Raw genomic sequence first — 19,336 nt, 5'->3', positions numbered from 1 at the left:
AACACTCCAATCATCACTATGTAAATTCAACATTTACAAAAGCAGGTTGAATCACGTTGGCTCCCTAAAAATAGACACAAAAAGACAAATTGCTTAAAGTGAATGTCCTTTCAGATGCAGAGTTGCTCTTTAGAGTGACACCAAAAGAGACATGCAGCAAAAATAACATCATACTTCATAAGAAATCAGACTGAAGACTACAAAGCAGTCAAAAATGGAATTATTCCACTAGCCTAGATAGCTCTCCAGTGTAAAAAAAAAAATGCCTTTGGTCTTTTGTTTCTCTATACTGTGCTGCTGTCTCCTGCTACACAATGAATGAAATTCCTAATTATAGCAGGGCTCAGTTTGCCATGTTTTTCAGTCTCTGGGGTCACTACCTTCACCAGTGACGGCTTATTCCTGTCAATGTCTCTTGTAACAAGTCTGGCTACCTCTAACTGATAAATTATGAGCTGGATCACTCAAGAGTTAACATTGACTGCTTAGTTGAACCAAAGCACATCAGACAAAGAACTAATATGTTTGCCTCATCAGGTAAAGACACCACAAAAAGACACACATGAGCAAACCTAAAAATCCACACAGTATGTAGAAAAGACAAGAGAAAAACCCACAGGACTGCTTTGGTATAGCAGGGCGACTTACCATGTTATAATGGCACAAAACAGGAAGGGCAAAATAATACAAGTATGAAAGTTCCTCACACACTTAAGCACGACATGAACCTATCAAACAGAACCATTTCAAACATTGTCTTGATTACAAAAATACTTTTTTGTATTTCTTTAAAATATCTAAAAATGTACAGCATTGGGTTTTGTTTTTCTTTTCTTTTTTTGCAAAGTCATGCTTCAACATGTATTTAATAATCATAATAACATTAATATGAATGATATACAGTATAGTAATAATTATAGTCGTATTATAATATTACCCAGCAGCGCTTTAGCCACACTTCCATACGTCTGGCCTTGCAAAGTGGCTGCATAAAATGTACACTCCTTTGGTACACTTGCATATACAGAATGCACAGCAAGAGCCCTGCTAACGTTAACACGGGCGACGCAGTCAACTGGTAAACAAAGGGTGTGTGAGCCTTTGTCATGCATGCCCGGTACCTTTCATTGAGGTGTCAGAGGAGGTGTAGCCAAAGCGCTGCCGGTAAATTTTGAGTATGTAACAGTATAAAAAAAAAAGAGTTGGAAGGACTTTGGGGAGGGTGGGCTCGATGTGTGATGGAGGCTGGGGTCTAGAATGTCCTGAGGCCCATGAGGCTGCTGCTGCCTAAGAGAGAGAGAGCGAGAGACAAGAAAAGGGGTGAGGTTGCCATGGTCACCGCACACAAACCTTGTACACTAATGAAAACACAGGGGATCGTGTGGAACTGTTGCACGACACAAACACAGTCACACACCCATAAAAGGTAGATACTCCACACAAAACATGTTTCTTGCTTGCTCCTCAATTTTTCGGCACTGGCCTTCATGACGCCAGGACCACACACACACACACACACACACATGCTGTCAATATGGCTTGGTGCTGCTGCGATGTCTTTGGCAGTGCAATACCACACAAAAGCCTGAGCTTTCATCTACACTTTCAAAATCGGACACTGTGCCAGAAGGGAGAGGCGAGGTGAGATTTACACCTTTTGTTCTCGCCTGTTGGGATCAATGGTCATGAAGTCCGAGCCAATAACTCACCGACGGTACGCTGCTCCAAGAGCCAGAGTCAGGTCAGTCCTCCTGGTTTCTAATTGGACACGAGAGGCAACGCCCGTCACAGCTGGCCACGGCCACCATCACACATCAAGAACCTGAGGACGCACAGGAGGCAGAGTTTTACTGAAGTGAACAAGCTGCAACAGCATCCTGACTGCGGGTGGGGTGTTTTTGTTGAGGCTGTTTAAGGTGTTGAATCAACATGGATTGTTTAACATTTCTGTTATTGCTTCCAACCACTATATATTCACGTGTGGGTGTTTTGTGTGTGTTTGTTTTTTTGTTTTTTAAAGATATAAATGAATTAAAAAGACAGGTAATACACTGCAACCTTTGCCAACTTTGCCAAATCCTTCTTCTTCATGACTGCTATGGCAAAATACAGCTGTGTATGGAGCTAAGCTGAGCTTTAAAAGGGATACTCCATCAATTTAACATTTTTGCACTTCCTTAAAAAGGTGCTCTAAGCGATGTCACGTGGTTTTTTTAGGCTACAACATTTGTCACATACAGCAAACACCTCCTCACCATACGCGAGCTGCCTGTCCCCTGAACACACTGTAAAAAAACGCGGTCTCTGTAGACAGCCCAGGCTCCACAAACAGCAACAAAAACAAGCTGCGCCAACCTGTTAGCCCAGAAATCTAGACGCACCGTAGCGGCAGCAAATTTAATTTGCAGCCAGGGGGGTCTTGACTTGCGAGCTGGAAAAAACAAACTCTGGTCAGGCCAATCACATCATGTATAGAGTCGGTGGGCGGGCTTATGGCTGCTGCTGCTGGGAACAGCAGTCTTCTGGAAGACTTGGAGTTAAGCTTTTCTTTGAGAAAAGAATGAAGAACGGCACTGAAATCATTCTTAAAAAAAGAAGATGTGTTCGGAGTTTTGCCGACCGGATACGGCAAAAGTTTAATCTATCAACTAGCTCTGCTACCTTCTTCGTTGCTCTATACTGGTTGTAGCGCTATCCTATTGCGTGCAGAGGGAATTTCAAAGACAACCGTTTATCCCACCCCTCAGATTGAGCTCCGTCAATGGTGAGTTCCCAGACCCAACATCTTGATGTGGGTCTGGCTTGTCAGGCTACCAACCTGCACCACAAAACATAAACGTTCCAGCCAATAACCGACAAGAAGGATTTGGGGGTGGGGGTTAGTACGCGGAAGCACGGAAGGGAGGGAGAGGGGACGGGATGAGGAGGAGGGAGGGGCGAGCTAGCCTCGTTTTGTTTGAAAATACTTTGAACGTCAAAAAGAAGTAACATCATCCAACATTGCTCAGAGCACCTTTAATGTTGGGGGACTTAAAAGAGAGAGAGAAAGAAAATCAACGGAGCAGAGGCAGAAATATCATGATTTTGAGTCCCTAAAATGGGTTAAGTTTCAAAAACACTGGATCCTATCCTACACTTCCCATAATGCAACTCAAGCTTTCATTTGATGCTCTCTATCTGGCAAACAGACACACTTTTTAAACTTCACACCCCCCGGTTTGTAATGCAGGCTCTCTCTAAAAGTGTAGCCTTCAAGCCCACGCCGAGAGCGGTGTCTCTAAAGTCATTTTCTCAGACTCAACAAAGCTCCTCCAGAGCCACAGAAGACATTACAAAACTGTTTTCCAAGGATGTTTAGCACACACACTAACCAGTAAACTGGTTACAACGTGTAAAATCAGCCGACTAACCCTTGCAAAAGACAGTTTTTCTATCTTTTGCAAAGTCCTTCAAGCTAAAAGTCCAAATGTGAAACACAGGATGTCAGCTGACAATAGTCTTAAATGCTTGTGTTGAACCTCTGCTTAACAACCGTATCTCCCATGATTCCTTTCCACCACAACTCCACTACCCGCCCCACCAGCAGACCGAAGAGAAAGGTCAACACTCTGACCCCTGACCAACCCCCAGATGTATCACCAAAAATAGACATGTCTTGGAGACCGTGGAAACTCGGGTTCAGAGGGGGGAAGACTCTTTGGAACAATAAACAATTAGTAAACCAAACATGACCTTAAGAGACAGAAAGAGGGAGACAGACTGTTGCAGGGAAAGAAGGGAGACGGGGTTGAGAACTGTTCTCCGTTCAGAGAACAGTGCGTTTTGGAAGGGGTACGGCTGGCCTAGCTAATGCCCTGTTGCGCGTTCAATCAAGGAAGAGGGAATCGATGTGTTATACAGCCGCTTGGCTAAGCTGATGAGACGCATACTTCCAGGGCCACCCTATTTGTTCTGGCTGAGACACCAAGGTTAAAGATTGGGTTGATCATTGAACATGTCTGTGCGGATTAGGGAAAGGTTTAGTGATTTGCGAGCTTAATGTGTTACATCCAGTAACTCGGCCCAGGCGCGTAATGTAAGATAAGTAAACAAGTAGTGTTTGAGAATGTGGGAGGCGACTCGGTTTCTCTTGAATGTGTGCACTGTTTTCGGTTTCTTTCTTTTTTTCAGCTAGGCTTCGTGCAGCAAATGTTCCCATCTTTGTTATCAGTGATCATTGATCTCGTGCTGCAAGTGACGAGAGAGAAGACTGGTTGAAATGTATACAAAAAAATGTCATAGTGCTTTGCTCTAGCTCTCCACCATGTTTAAAAAGGACCACGCTGTTTTAGACCATTGGATGTTATTTTTGCACCCAATCTGGCATCACTGTATGCTATGAGAATTGATTTGCACACTCTTAAATTCAAATCAAGTTTGCATTTAATCTTGTCAAAGAGGAGCCCGATAGATACATTTGTAAGGTTGATATTATCAGCCAAGTTACCAAACACTCATACGGTCCTTTAAGATTTCTACCTGTGCAGCACGACCATGAAGAAGAGCCCTGTCTGAAACCCCTTTAATCCGGAGAAAAGCCTTTAGGCCCTGGCTGTGTTTCTCACATACCAGCAATAGCTGCTGGAGCTGGGGTGGTGATGAATGCAGCTGCTGACATGTATCTAGCTCCTGAGACCCGGTGCAGGGACAAGGCCACAGTGTAGCTATACTCTGTGTGTGTGTGTGTGTGTGTGTGTGTGTGTGTGTGTGTGTGATATGTCAGTGGGGGGGTTAAGGAATAGAGTCTTATTAGAAGGGGGCCCCAGCTGGCCCTCAGCTCTCCAGTGGGAGTTAGTCCAGCATTGCACAGGAACCATTGGTTTTGTCGGGCTATTGGCCAAAAAGCTCCTCAGGGCAGGCAGGCAGGCGCACGCACACACACACACACACACACACACACACACACACACACACACACACACACACACACACACACACACACACACACACACACACACAAAAGTGTGCATGATTCACACTCACTACACTCCCCCACCATGTCTTGTCAGATGGAAAATCCGGATTACCTTTCCCTCCAGTTCACTAGGCATTAATGTCCACTATTAGGTTGTTTTTGGATCTAGCTCCGTGCCAGAGCATGAATGTCAAATATAATTCTGCTTCAAAAACATTCAACATGAATGACTAGCCCAAGCCTCTAGCTCTATTACAATAACAAAAACTTACATTGTAATATGTTTTTTAAAGCGTCCGCAGTGGCTAACTACCTGTTTAAACTGCCATGAAGCGACACTGCTGTAAATGAACATTTCAAAATTGCACTCTCTTTGACAGGCAGGATGCCAGTTGATTAGGAAAGCCACATACTCGGACCGTGACCGGTCCCCGTCCGTCAGATGCCCGAGACAACCACAAGCCTCCCAGAACCGTGGCGCTGGAAGCTACTTTGAATTCCCATTGTGAAGGTTTGCTGTCACCAGATGCCTTCAGCATGAGTTGCAATTCAGAAAGGCAGCCTCTTTTTGAAAGAACACATGACCCATCAATAGCAGACGGATTGTACAACAGTGGTGCAACACAGACAGCTTATCTCTGTAACCTCAGTTCAAGTTTATTCTTGTTGTCTTGCAGTTAAAATGGTTTCAAGTGTTTCCCAAGCACAATGCCTAGCGGACTGCATTGCACAAATAAGTAACACCCACGTCAAAGACCGCATAAAGACACCAAGTGACTGTTTCTAACTTGACTGTATCCACTGAACAGAAAGGAAGGTTCAAAAAACAAAACAAAAAAAACACAAGCTGTTTGTTTGCAAGGCTGCAAAATGTCAGGGACAAACTGAGCAGCAAGGCTAACGTAACCCTGACAGTTGGCTTTTAGTAGGAAATGACCAGCATTTCTTTTTTAATTATGGTTACCATACAAATACAGTGTACCCTGAGTTGCATAGATTTTACTATACAAACATACTTTTTTTGGACATATGTTTCCCAGTGTGATTAAGCTACAACCACCACTACACTGCAGACTTTTATGTCATGCTCGCATGCAAAGTAATTTACATTAAATGAACATGCTGATGGATACTGGAAATATAACCAAATGTGGACCAATCGCTTGAATTACAGGTTCATCTTGCCTTTAGATGTTGTTGTTCAGTGTGAACTATGCTCCAATAATTTTGTTGATACATATTATGGCATGGTTGAGGAATACCAAGAAGTTTTTGGAAGTGTTTTGGAAAGTGATACACATTGATATATTTAATATCCTAAGTAGGAATATTCCTTGTTTCTCACCTGTTCTATATCTAAATGAATAGATCTTTTTTTTATCATATTTTCTCACTTACCTCTAGTGATATTTAGTCATATAGATAGTTTTGGATGAATTTGTTCAGGTTATAAGATATCTCTATATCTATATTTCTGTCTGTGAGATTTCTGTCTCCACCACAATACAATTGAGATGAATGGAATTGGTTTGTGGTGCTCACATTAAAAATGACTAAATCTAAAACGTTCAACAACATCTCTTTCCAGAAAGAGTGCCCATGTTATTCTGGATAACTCTGACGTCATTGTGGACAATTTTCTTTAGAAAACGTAGTTCCAGAGAAAACTGCGTTTCGGAGTAACATGAAGACTTACTTACTATGTGTAAGTGTTCAATGTTAGGACTACCACCAACAAAATTCCCTTCACCTCAATGACCGATATATCATAACATGGACAACTAAAACAGAAACTATATTGAAAGCATAAAAAGACACCAGAAGATGTAAGACTTTTCTCTTCTTGTTATTTGACATTTGGATGACCTGAACGGTTTTGTTTGCGTGCATGCTGTTTTGCGTTTGCCTGTGAGAGGCCTTATGATTGGGCATGTACACACTACATGATTTGAGTGTGTTGCATATGTGTATATCTGATGCAGTGCCCTGTAATTATCACAATATTCCGAATTGATGTCTCAGCTGCACTTCACCCTTCACTGAGATGGATGTTGTTGTTTCATTGATGGGCTAATATCCACTGGGGCAGCCTGACCAGCCAAACGACTTCCTCCTGGTTTGATACAGGAGTAATTACTTCCTCAAAACCCCTCCCTCCTCCACTCCCTTCCTCCTTTACCCCCCTGACGGAGACAAAATCCCCCAAAACATCAAATTACTCCAACTGCTTCTTTTCTCACGCAGTATGTATCAGCCTTTGGAAATACATAAGTCAGCTATGATGCAGGGTTAGAAGAGGACAGTTCAGGACTAGCACCAATCAACAGCTTGATGAATGGTAGCCTCCATGCTACCCACCCACTCCCCACTCACTCCCTAAGGGGTCGGGAGAACATGTTTCTTCCTGTCCCAATGCGTTGGAGGGAGGTTACTGGTGACAGTGTGACTGGCGCCGAGTGCACACGCACACGCACACGCATACGCACACACACACACACACACGGGATTTGTTGTGCTTTGTGGTTTTGTTTTTCTACGAGCACAACAGCGTTTAGTTGGTCTGAACCAGAGAGCGAGGCCTGTGTAGCTCATGCACGGTTACAATTGACTCATGTACTTATCTCAGCACTTATTAGAATCCAACTGCTCGGTGTACTGTTCCACTGCAGTTCCACTATAATTAATTCACCTGCAATTTATTTTTAAATAAAGCCCCATTTATTTTAGCCCCATGCTAATCCTTTTTTTTTTTTTTTTTTTTTTTAATAGAGACTCATAAAAACAGCCCTTCCGGCAGTACTCAGATACCACAGCAGTTCATGGTGCATATTCCACATTTACGACCTTTTGGTGCATCACATCCTCCGTCTCTTTCTGTATTTACAATTCTCCACTGTGTACTTTTTCATAATGCAAAAATAAGTTCTTAAATTAAAAAATATATTTCATCCTGCCAGGCTTTGACAAAATGACAAACATGCCCTAATATCTGCTGTACAGTACCAATGTAATTATACGACAATATTCAGTGTTTTTATGACTATGTTAGAGCGTGTGCACAGTAATAAACGGTGCTTCACATACAAGTGCAATAGATATCAAGTGTCTTCCAGTAGTAGGCAGATCTGTGGAAGCAATAAGAATAACATCTGATCCTCCACTAAACCTACTCAGTATGTATAATCTTAATGTACAAACAATGAATAGTTCTGAAATCAAAGTACTTCAGACTAAAGCTGAACTAATGAAATTACATATAATGTGAAAGGGGTCGCTTGTAGTGATGAACCCAGAGAGAATTATCACCCCTCAGCTCTGCAGAGCATTTTAGCATCTTCCAGCTCGTTGTTTTTGGTTTAACGGCCTGCAAATTTACTGTTTTTGGTTCACTCGCACTGCTTTCTTTAAACATTGTTTCTAGACATAGCAAGCGGCTTTTTGCAGCGAAAAACGCTCTGATAACCTGACTGTATGCTACGTGCCAGGCACCAAATGGTAAATAGAGTTAGTAACTAGCTAACTATTAGCAGCTAAACAGCAATATATTACTTTCAAGAGTTAAGACTAAAACAGAGCTAAAAGGAGAGAGAAGACTGGACCTACAATGGTCAGTTCACCTGAAACACAACTCCAAATGAATGCTAATGTTGCTCTGTGTCTGCGGCCACATTCATCACAACATCATAAGGTGATAGCATGTCAATGTTGTGTATGCAGACGTAGAACCAAAATGTATCTACAAAACTACAGCTGTCAAATAAATGTAGTACCATACAATATACTTCAGTGTCTCCCTTAGGGAATTTGTTTTGGACTTAAAAGTTGTACACATAAATAAATGTAAAAAGTACCTTTGAATTTTAAGTTGTAGTTGAGTATAAAATAGAAATACAAGTATCTCAAATCTGTACTCAAGCACAGTGCTTGAGTGAATGTACTGAATGACTTTCAACACTGGTTATAATAACATTACCTTTCAAAGCAGCTGATATTAGCATTTTAGTCATATTTGCTGAGCTCTACTCCGTCCGCGTTATTAAAACGTCGGCATCAGAGCTTGTTGTATATTCTGTTTGACTTGCAGCCTTTGATGCCTGAGATCAAGCATCACATCAATGGGAAAAGTCGACCTTCTGTACCCTATGACCTAAGTTGGGAAAAGAATGGAGTTCCCTTTCCCCATCTTTTATGTCGTATGATGATGTGCGAGGAATGGGCTACCTACTGGGCTTTACACACTTCCACATTTACTTCTAAAAGGCTCATTTGTTTTGTGTTTCATGTCTGTATTTGAAGTCAACTGGCAGAAATAGGACTAATTAGTTAGTTAGTTTGGCAGCTAGCTGAATGGAGGTTTTCCATGTGAGGTTTGAGGAAAAAAAAAAGGGTTGCTCATTTGACGAACACGCCATGTGCATGGAGTAACACCCTGTGATATTCCCGGCATATGTTTAGGAATATCTCAGCGTCTGTTTAAACCAAGTGTCATAACATTTACTAAAGGTTTTTCACAGCAAGGCACAATGTACACCCATGTAGACCCGTGTGTGTGTGTGTGTGTGTGTGTGTGTGTGTGTGTGTGTGTGTGTGTGATGCTACTCACACATACTTCAGCAGAACTGCCTGGACTTCCATCCCTGAGGAGTTCCATCTGCAGGTGGGAGCCAGCGAATCTAAACATACGTAATCACACATACATTAACACACACGTACAAATACATGCATACAAATATATGTTTATATACAATTCATACATGTAATATTCAATTTATTGAGTACTTTTGCTGTACTAAAATCCTGTAACCTCAAGGAATAAAGCCATCTAAAGGAATAGTTTCAAATTTTGAGAAATACACTTATTTGCTTTCTTGGCCGTGTGCAGTGACATCCTGGAGTCTCTGCTGGTTGCTTGCCAACCTCAGTGTGATGACAGGACTCAAGGAAGGCTACCTGATCTGATCCCCCACCCCGTTTTCAATCTTTAGGCCGGGTTCACATACACTCTGGCATTTCTCAGAAGGTCCGGCGAAAACGCAAGTATTCCTTTTTATTTTTTCATTTTGGCAGTGGGGGCCACGGGGGAGCGGGAAAAAAAACTGACGTCACGCTGCGGAGGCCAATCATGTAACCGCCGATCAGAAATGGCGGTGCGTTATGAGGCTGAGTCCTGTACAGTAAACAGTAAACATCACTGCCTCGATCGCTGCCATTAGAACGTTTTAAAACACTATGAGGGTATAAAACGAAACACAAGCACTTAACTGCCCAGGAGTTTGTGTAACAGCTGACTGTTTCCTGTAACAAGATCCAGCACAAAGCACAGTCGCTCCGTCTCTTTTCTCTCTTTCTCCGTGAAATGACGCTGCCTTCAAGTGCGGTCGGAAAAGGTGAGATCTATAAACGATCTGACGGAAAACAATAATTGTGAAATATAAAGTCTACTTGTGCTACATTGGGGGTTAAAGAACACAACAGGACGTCACACAAATGGGCCATTTAAGTGACCGTCGCACAACCCTGCGGCGAATCGCCAGGAAGACTGATCTAGTCCGAATGAAGCCTTAGCTGCTGGCTGGGGCTGCGTATTCACTATAAAAACATGAATGAGAGTGGTATAAATGTTCTCATCTAACTCCCGGCAAAAAAAAGTTGTTAACTCATGTTAACATAAAATAGATTTGATCATTTAGTCTTTTGTGTGCGTCGTAAGACCTGTCAATATACATATTTTTATGTCTCACATCAGCATCTATTCAAGGGCAGAAAGGGGTTGTGAGATGCTAACATTACCCATAACCCCCTAATGAAATCTCAAAGCCAGATTCTCTTTGTGTCAGTGTGTGCTCACATGTGAAAAAAATGCCAGCTAGGCAGATTCATCTCGCACTCATTTTAAATTCTGACATCATCCGAGTTTTAGCTTTAGTATCTTTGCTAGGGGCCTTTATACTTAAATAACCTTGGTATCTGTATTATGTATGGTAATATAATCTATAGACTCTCTAGCAGAGATAAAAGACATGGAATAACCCAGATACTGTAACATGTATGTACGGAGAAATCATTGCAAGCTTTAAAAACCAAATCAACAAACAAGAATTCAGAAACAGTACGTCTAATACTGAGATCATATTAGCGTCAGCCAGCAACAAACAGGCTCCATGAGAAGAATTTCAAGAGATCAATAATGAACTCTTATGTGAACTCACAGTGGAGCTGTGCAGATTAGAAGGCCTCAATAAACTGGATCATGGTTGGTTGAAAAGGAGGGATTTAATAATGAAGTAGGAGATGGTCAAATGATGATGCAAACCACTGAAGCTTTCAGTTGTACGGATGATGCCTCTAATTGGGATAAATAAAGTGACATGGTAAGAGTGAGAGTCAGAGAGCTAGTGACTGGCTGCAATCAGCATTAATTGGTCATTCAACTTCTACTGTAGAAACATGTGCCATTTTGAATTATTGGGATCGCTCTTTTGTTCCTACTTAGAACACTCAAAAGTCAGTCACACCCATGGATGCCTTTCTTGGTGAGCAGTGATTATTAGTTTAGTTTAGTTCGATTCCTGGAAGTTAATGGGATCAGATAGCAGTTCATCTCAAGAGAAGGGTAAAACAGCATTACATGTCTGCAAAAATGGACTACACCCTGTAAATTAAATATTTATAAAGTCAATTATTTCACTATCAATAAACAAATTTGATGTATCAAATTCCGGATCCACTTCCTGCTTTTATGGAGCACATTCATATCAGATGAACGTGGCTATCATGACTATCAGTATTTTAGAAATGGCAGTTTTAAGCTATAATGTGATTGTTATAGCACATTACACAGGCAAGTCTACATTGGTTTGCCTGAAGGTAAGAAAAATAGCACAATTCTGCCAAATCCAAACTACCCCATTGACTTCAAAACAATACATGTTTGACCCATAGCAGTAGCAGTAGCGACAGAGAGGTAATCAATAGATCAGTAAATCAGCAAATGACAGTGTGGTGTGTGCTCAGACTGTGTGGTGTGTGCGTCTGTGGGATGGAGCAGAGAGGGATTTCAGGGCTGACGGCAGCAGGTTTTTGTGCGGTGGGCTCAGGAAGAGGCGAGGGCCAGTGGTCTAGGTGGTGACGGTGGTAATGGTGGGGGAGGAGGGGATGGGTTTGCAGGTTACCTGAGCGTGGAGCGAGGAGGGGTAGGTGAAAGCGGGTGGGAGGGCCGGCGACAGCTCCGCCGGGTACAGCGGGTATGATGCCCACACGTCTGGGCTGCTGGGATATAGAGCGGGCATTGTGAGCTCATCTGTGGAAAGAAGAAGAAGGAGGAGTGGAGTGAGGAGAGTGGCCAGTGGATGGGTGGGTGGCTACAGGGTGGAGGGGGGGGGGGGGGTGGAGGTGCACCGCAGGTGAGTATCTGAAGTAGCTTCCTCACATTTCATTTGTTTTAAACCAACGGACCGTTTGCAAAACCCTTAAACAGCGATGTCCAATCATTGCTTAGCAACCATAACTAGGCATGGCAGGCCTGTCAAGCCTCGGATTTCTCAACATGCCAAAGCGGTGGGCATTGGGCTGTAGGGAGAGTGATAGTACTTGGCAGATTATTATCGAGTTTGGAGGATGGTGCGTTTTTTTAAAAACATTTCCAAAACACAAGAGCGAAAGTGTGTGAAACAGATTAAACTGTGTGTTTATCGGATCAAAACTAAGCTACAATCGTTAGCATGGCCGTCCACAAACATATTGGTTATTCTTCATGCTGAAAGCCTTTTCTCTTGTAACTTTAAGTGAAAACAGAACGAAAACGCCTGAGCTTACATTGTATTATTATCATACTTAAAATGCTAGGACTATCTAGCTCTACACTGCAATACAAGAACAACGCTGTTTCTTAAGTTAGCGTTAAACTACAAGTCTTCTAAATGGTACATGAACTGATGAAGACTTTTTTGCCTAAGACATGTAACTTCAGCCTCAGTACTTAGCAAAATATCTTGCATTAAGCTATGTTGCATCAAGTGCATATTCTTTCTTTTTAAAATGAGCCAACTGGAAGCATTACTTAGTCAGCCGGAGATGCCGTTTTCATCCAACTCATGAAACTAACATTAGATCGATTAGCTATTTAGCTACGGCTCTGACAGGTAAATATGTCTGTATGTTTTTATTGTGAACTGCTTATGTCCCGTGTGAAAATGGAAAGCTTAACAGGCGTCGCAACAGTCACTAAGGGGGCAGGGATTACCAAACTACTCAAATTAGAAAAGCTGATTTAATTCAGAATAAAATGAGAGGAAACCATCCCAGATTTGATGATCTACTCATTGAGTCGACTATAAAGTGACAGTGAAAAAAAGAGCATAGTGCATGAGTGAAGAGATAGGTGACAGTGCAGAGTGGTACAGAGTAAGTGTACACATACAAATGCAGAAGCAGAACAAAACAGCAGCTCATTGGAGAACCATCAGATAGCCGTACAATGTTAAGGAGCATTTTCCCAGTGCTCTCGGTGTCTCCCGCTAAGTGTTAATCACTGTTCATCATGAGAAAACTGGCTGATTTAAACATCTCTTATCAGGAAACGACAGCAATTTCTCTCCTAATGATTACGTCATGGTTTCATTAATCGTTTCCTTCCATTTTCCACTGAGGCCCCACCGAGTACACACCCTTTCTCTGGCAAAAAAAGATCCAAGATAAGAGCGGTTTGGTCATTTAGGAAGAATGTACAACCACAGCTGGCCTATGTTCAACTATCAATGGCTGATTCTTGCAAAATCCTTAAGCCTCTCAGACAAATATTTGACTAAATGGGGAAAAAAAAGTACAGAGCTGCATTAGCAGATTTCATACATGCCTGATACTCAAAGGCCTTCAGTCCAAATAATTAGAGCATGAACTGTTTATGAATCATTAATCTAGCAGGGGGCATGTGTTGTTTAGGTGGAGGACTCTGCTCAAGTTGCCCAATCATGGCACAGAATCTGATTTTGGTGAAACATTTTACTTGAAGAGTTGGGGAGGAGCAACTTTTGGTTACAGATTACTAAGTGAAATGCCATTAACCTGTTTCCACATGAAAACAATGTTTCAACAAAGCACAAACACAACACCATTAAAAGAGACTTATTAGTGATTAGCAGCCAAGTGAATCTCCATTTATCATGTATAGTCACAGCTGATGCACAACTGCTCTACTCATGACAAATAATCCTTAAAAGGGAAACAGCTGTCTAGTTACCTCAAACAAGAGCAATTAATGGCCAAAGGAAGCAGCAACACAGACAAAGAGTAAGACGACAAATGGTCAAAGTACTCACATGGGTCTCTGCTAATGAACTGTGGCCCGGGGCTCTGCTGGGAGGGAAGGGGGTTGGGGGTGCCAACCAGCTTGTTCTTGGCCATCTTGGTGTTGGCCTTGGCGAACTCCAACCGAAGGGTCTGGGGGATCTCTGGATCAAACCGGACCCCCTGAGATCAAACGGAAAGATGTGTCAGCAAATATATTGTTTCTTAGCAAGCTTTTATCCATGCTCTTACAACAGAACCGTTGGACTAATTGATCAAAAAGCTCAAATATCATCAGGACTCGATCAGCATTGCATTGTTTTTTTATATACATTTTGTTTTAAAGATGTGTGTCATCGTTTAACATGCATTAATCATCGTATAATCGTGATACATTATTTGCAGATATCCATGATTTAAATGTAATCAATGTAAAACACTGTGTATACCAGTTCATATGTTTGAAGATTTCTGCATGATTCAATTGTTTTATGTGCTGATCAACTTTGAGTATTAACTCATTTCCTTTTACAACATATTGTTCCCAGTAAACATATGATGAACACAGACAAGTTGTTTATAGAGTTCTTATCGTTTTCCTGGAATGTCGCTTAAAAGGCAACACCGTGGGAGGTGTCTTTGTTGACTAAGATCAGGGCTTACCACATGATGGCTCTTAATGATGTCACACATTAGTGGCAGTAATAATTTGCTTTAGCAAGTGTGCCTTAAACAACCTGACAAATTATATTACAGTTATATAATAAAATGAATTGGTGATGTTATAAATAAGGGAGAGCAATTGATAGAGTTGCTGCTTTGTGCCTCAAAGTAGTGATGAAGCAGACTTATTTAGACCATGGAGGAGATATAGTAGTTATCATGCATGCATCTTCCACTTCATTATCAGCCGTGCTGTGTGTTGATAGATGCCAAGTGGGACCTGGCTGATATCTGGAATTGTCACTTTGTATACTTTTCATTTTTTTGTATTTCATGACTGAATTTACTGCCGAAATCTCAGCGGTTTAGGGGACATTCCAGTTGCTTAGACTCTGAAGCCTGCTGTTGTAAAGGGCTCACTGTGGATTAGAGTGTTATTCTGGTTGGACGCACGTGATGACGGGTGACACCCACAATTGAAAATCATAACCTGATGACACAGACCTGGCAAGCGCTGATGTCATTTACACCACGGTCAGACAAGCCACCAGGGCCTTGCTATGCTCCCTACTGAACCGTAACTGTAACTTAATATCATGACATCAAATCCGCCATTCACCATGACATATTGCAAGCATCACCGCTTACAGGGAGCCAAATATTCTGGCAAATTCTTGAGATGCTAATGCTAAAAGTCTTCTGATATACCAGTGCTTAAAACAAGCCGTTTTTTTTGTCTTCTTACAGTTTGATCTTCACACGTGCAATAGTCCAAATCATTTTTTCTTCTCAATTACTTTTGCCTAAAGAAAAAAAATTGTTATGTGACTTAAACCAAGGTCTTCTTCATCCCAAAAAAAAACAAAGTGGCTATTTGTTTGTTGGGAGCAACAAGGCCAAATGTCACCAGCAACTATAACCACCCTCTAATTAACTTCATTTGATTGTCTGTTAAAGATACATAAAAAAAAACAGAAGGGGAGATCAAAAAGCAGTCAAGAGCAAAGTTCTCTGCAGCTAAAGAGCTGGAAGGATGGTTTTCTCGACTCGTCCCTGCAGGCTCGGGCAACGCTGAGCTGAAACAAGCGAGGGATGACTCTTCTCATGAAGGGGAGGGAATTAACTAGGATTGCCTTGGCTCAGTGCGCTCGCAGCTTCTGCCAGTTGAGGCTACAGAGGTATAATAAGGATAGGACATGGATATAATGAGGCCTGAGCACATCTCAGTTTGTACGGTGTTGAATCTCTACCTTAAAATGTTTTTTTTTCCTTCTTTGCACTTCTGTATGGATTGTTTGGTGATGATTATAATTGATATAATGGTGCGAGAATCAAGTGTTATTTTAAAAGATTTCTGTTCTGCTATGACAGGAAACAAATCCCCTTCCTTCCCTCGGTTTTCTCTGTCTTGCCCATATTTCAATATGCAGATAGATGTTTGCAAAATCTGGCTTATCTCCATATGACCCCGGGGAACGCAGCTTTCCCCGAAAAACAAGAGCACTGTTCATTTCTCAGTCCCACTGTGTGATTCTATGGAAACAGTCAGACTATTGTTGGCTCATAATAAAATAATTTCTATCCTTTCTTCCACTCTCTGCTCTGCCTTTGATGCGCACCAATATGGTAACATCTGAAAGTTGACAGACTCCACTCGCGTTGTCACGGTCCAACTTTAGGAGGATGGTAAAACTGATCTTTTTCTGTGACAAAGGCATCAACAAAAACTTAAGAAGCATTAGAAGGGGTGGTGTATATCTAGACACCTTCAAAAAGAAAACAATGGGAAAATAAAGCTGGGTGAGAACTGGTATTCATTACTGTCTACTTTGTTTCAAGTGAGCTGAATAAAACCCTGTGAGGATGGGCTCTGTTTCATATTCTGCCTCATCAAGGCTTTCTACTGAGCTACATTCTGAAATAAGTGAGATTAAAATTAAACCCTAGATCAATATCTGCTATTTATATGTAGAAGAAGAGCTAATGTTCCTCCTGACCTTGCAGGATCCATGGCAAAGCTTTAAGAAAAAAGGCTTTATTTACTCAAACCCAAACATTTAGACACAAATTCAGAGCAACAACAGCATGTCTACCAGCACTACCTTTTTCTGTCTTTTAGCATGTGATAGGAAATGCAGGAATGTCTGGATTTCCTTGATATCAAATGCATTTGCACAGAAGGCAGAGAGATGCGATTCTAAGTCATCACAAGATATACTAGTGCCGAGCTGGTGCTTGAGAGGAGCACGAAGAGGGCATGACACTTACGTTCAAGGCATTCTTAGCAGCCTCCGCTTCTGATCGGCTGTCAAAGCTGACAAACCCCACTGGCTGGGGAGACAAGAAGACAGAACAAAAGGAAGAAACATGGTTTAAGGCAGAAAACTGAGTCTGCATTTCTGTCTGAGTGACATAGACATGTTTTTCTTTTTTGTAAGATTTCTTTTTTTTGATATTATTCCCAACCCCCCTCTGCCTCTTTCTCTTGCCCTGTTTATAAAACCGCGGCGACAGAGAGAGAGAGAGTGAGCGAGGTGGGGGGGGGGGAAGAGAGAAATGGAGGCTGGACACTTACACTGCACAAGGAGAGTTCATCATTCAGCTCCCCTATGCCCAAATACGGGCAATGTCAGAGCAAGAAAGTGCATGTTAAGAGTGTGTGTGAGAGAGGCAGAGAGGGGGGTGAAAGCTGAAAAAGGAGAAGAGATAGAGAGAGAAAAAAGTAGAGAAATGGGGGTACGGGGGTCTTGAGAATTAAAATTTAGAGGTTAAAGGTGAGATTAAAAATGAAAGAAAGTGAGAGGTAGAAATAGTTTTTAAGACCTCCCTGAACAGACCTGTCAATCAAAAACCATGCAATATATCCATTCCACGCAGTGCTTGTTTTGTATTCTGGTTAAATCACTCTAGAGCCTGTGCCCGCAATAGTAAAAGTGCAGGTTTCGTTGTCAGATTTCTAACCGCTGTTGCAGTTGTCAACAAAGAATGCACTTTTTGCGGTGTATGTGTGTGTGCATGGCGATGTTGAGAGGAGGTGGGGAGAAAACAAAATCTCTAAACATGTTGCTCCCATGGGGTCGCACTGCTGCGTGTGATCTGGAAAAGCAGTCTTGGGTTATGGGAGTTTTGAACAAGTAGAGAAAGAGGAGGAGAAGGGAAAAGAAAGATGAAAAAAGAAAGGACTAAGTGAAGACGTCAGAAGGAGGAAGCGTAACAGGAATATAAATAGAAAAGGGTCTGTGATCTGGCTCTTGCTATATATGGAGATGGCTGTGTGTTCTTGGACTGGAAGGACGATTGATTTGTGCCACCATCATCATTACCATTAGTTGGGGTGGGGGGGGGGGAAGTCACTTAAACCAAAAAAATTTGTCATTTTTTAGCAAAAATACTCGTTATACTAGACACAACACAACGCATTATTAGTATCACAACAACCCTTACTGATAACAGAGATAACCTGGACCTACATGCCTTTATATATACGATGTTTGAATAGCTGCTAATTGCCTTTGAAAAAGTTTTTGACAGCATGCAACCACAATGAAACAAAAAAGGAAAATCCCAAACCATGCAAATTCCCCCACCGGAAAAAAAAGCTTTCCTTTGTTCTTAGTGTAAGAGGTATTATACTCAGCACAAATCTAAATTACCCTAAACCCTTCTAACGAGCATGTCATGTCTTTATGGGAAACAGCGTGACGTGGTAATAAGTACACGGACATGAGGCTAAATTGCTTAAATCTGGATGTGGACACCTGTCAGCTGAGCTCATTTTCAGTCCTGCGCCCCTGGAGGCAAAACTCAACCGTCAGTACTGCTCTTGTCAAAACGCTCGCTTTGACACCTCAAAATTCTTTTCCCGTCTCATCCCCGCACATCCCACCGGAGTTGAATGTCTGCGACTACAAGCATACTATCCGACTGCCAAAGGCAAGTTGGTGCAACACTTTTTTCCTCTCTCTCCCCCCCATTTCCAGGTACTTCCTGACAAAGGGTGCTAATCCTTCATAGTCAACAAGCCATGAACACAGAGAGGGGGAAGAAATAGGACAAAGAAGAGACAAAAAAGTTGAAGGTGTTGATGAGCGAGAAATTGGGTAATGCGAGCCGTAACAGCATGATAAAAGACTGATGTTTTCATTCATCAGTTTCATTGTATAGAGACGCAGCCCTCAGTGCTGCCTATAGCATACCTGTTTAGAAGTGAGTTTTATCAAGGAGCCTTCATAGCCCTGAAACAAAGAAAGAAAATGTCAGAAATGTGAAAAGGTGTCTCTTCACAGTGACAAATGCTTTAATTTGCTGAGTATACATATCCATTTCTGCCAAAATATTGCATAACGCTTGCATTTACTAAAAACATTAGTCAAGTCAAAGACCTCTTATGAAGACCACATGGACCGATTGTTGTGTCTTTAATCGAGATTTACT

The 19,336-nt window shown here is 41.8% G+C and overlaps 1 protein-coding gene across 4 annotated transcripts in view; it reads right to left on the bottom strand.

The window, feature by feature from the left end:
* Nucleotides 1–833: 833 nt before the first annotated feature.
* The window catches only part of LOC114574024 (RNA-binding protein with multiple splicing), a 32,372-nt gene continuing 13,869 nt past the window's right edge, over nucleotides 834–19,336 (bottom strand). The window contains exons 3-8 of one of the 4 annotated variants that reach the window (XR_003695014.1): nucleotides 19,099–19,137; nucleotides 17,171–17,233; nucleotides 14,272–14,422; nucleotides 9,558–9,627; nucleotides 1,710–1,822; nucleotides 834–1,287 (exon numbers count right to left, since the gene is read on the bottom strand). Coding sequence is in view for 2 of the 4 variants with exons in the window: in XM_028606306.1 (XP_028462107.1) it covers nucleotides 9,565–9,627; nucleotides 12,127–12,254; nucleotides 14,272–14,422; nucleotides 17,171–17,233; nucleotides 19,099–19,137 (444 nt within the window). In the remaining 2 variants the exon portion in view is untranslated. Of the gene's footprint in view, nucleotides 1,288–1,709; nucleotides 1,823–9,557; nucleotides 9,628–12,126; nucleotides 12,255–14,271; nucleotides 14,423–17,170; nucleotides 17,234–19,098; nucleotides 19,138–19,336 lie in introns of those variants that run through there. The other 3 variants (XR_003695015.1, XM_028606306.1, XM_028606307.1) reach the window with 3 other exon arrangements.

This window comes from Perca flavescens, chromosome 19, assembly GCF_004354835.1.
Source record: "Perca flavescens isolate YP-PL-M2 chromosome 19, PFLA_1.0, whole genome shotgun sequence".
Lineage (NCBI taxonomy): Eukaryota > Metazoa > Chordata > Actinopteri > Perciformes > Percidae > Perca > Perca flavescens.
The sequence above is the reverse complement of the archived record's forward strand: the minus strand, read 5'-3'. Positions and strand labels throughout refer to the sequence as shown.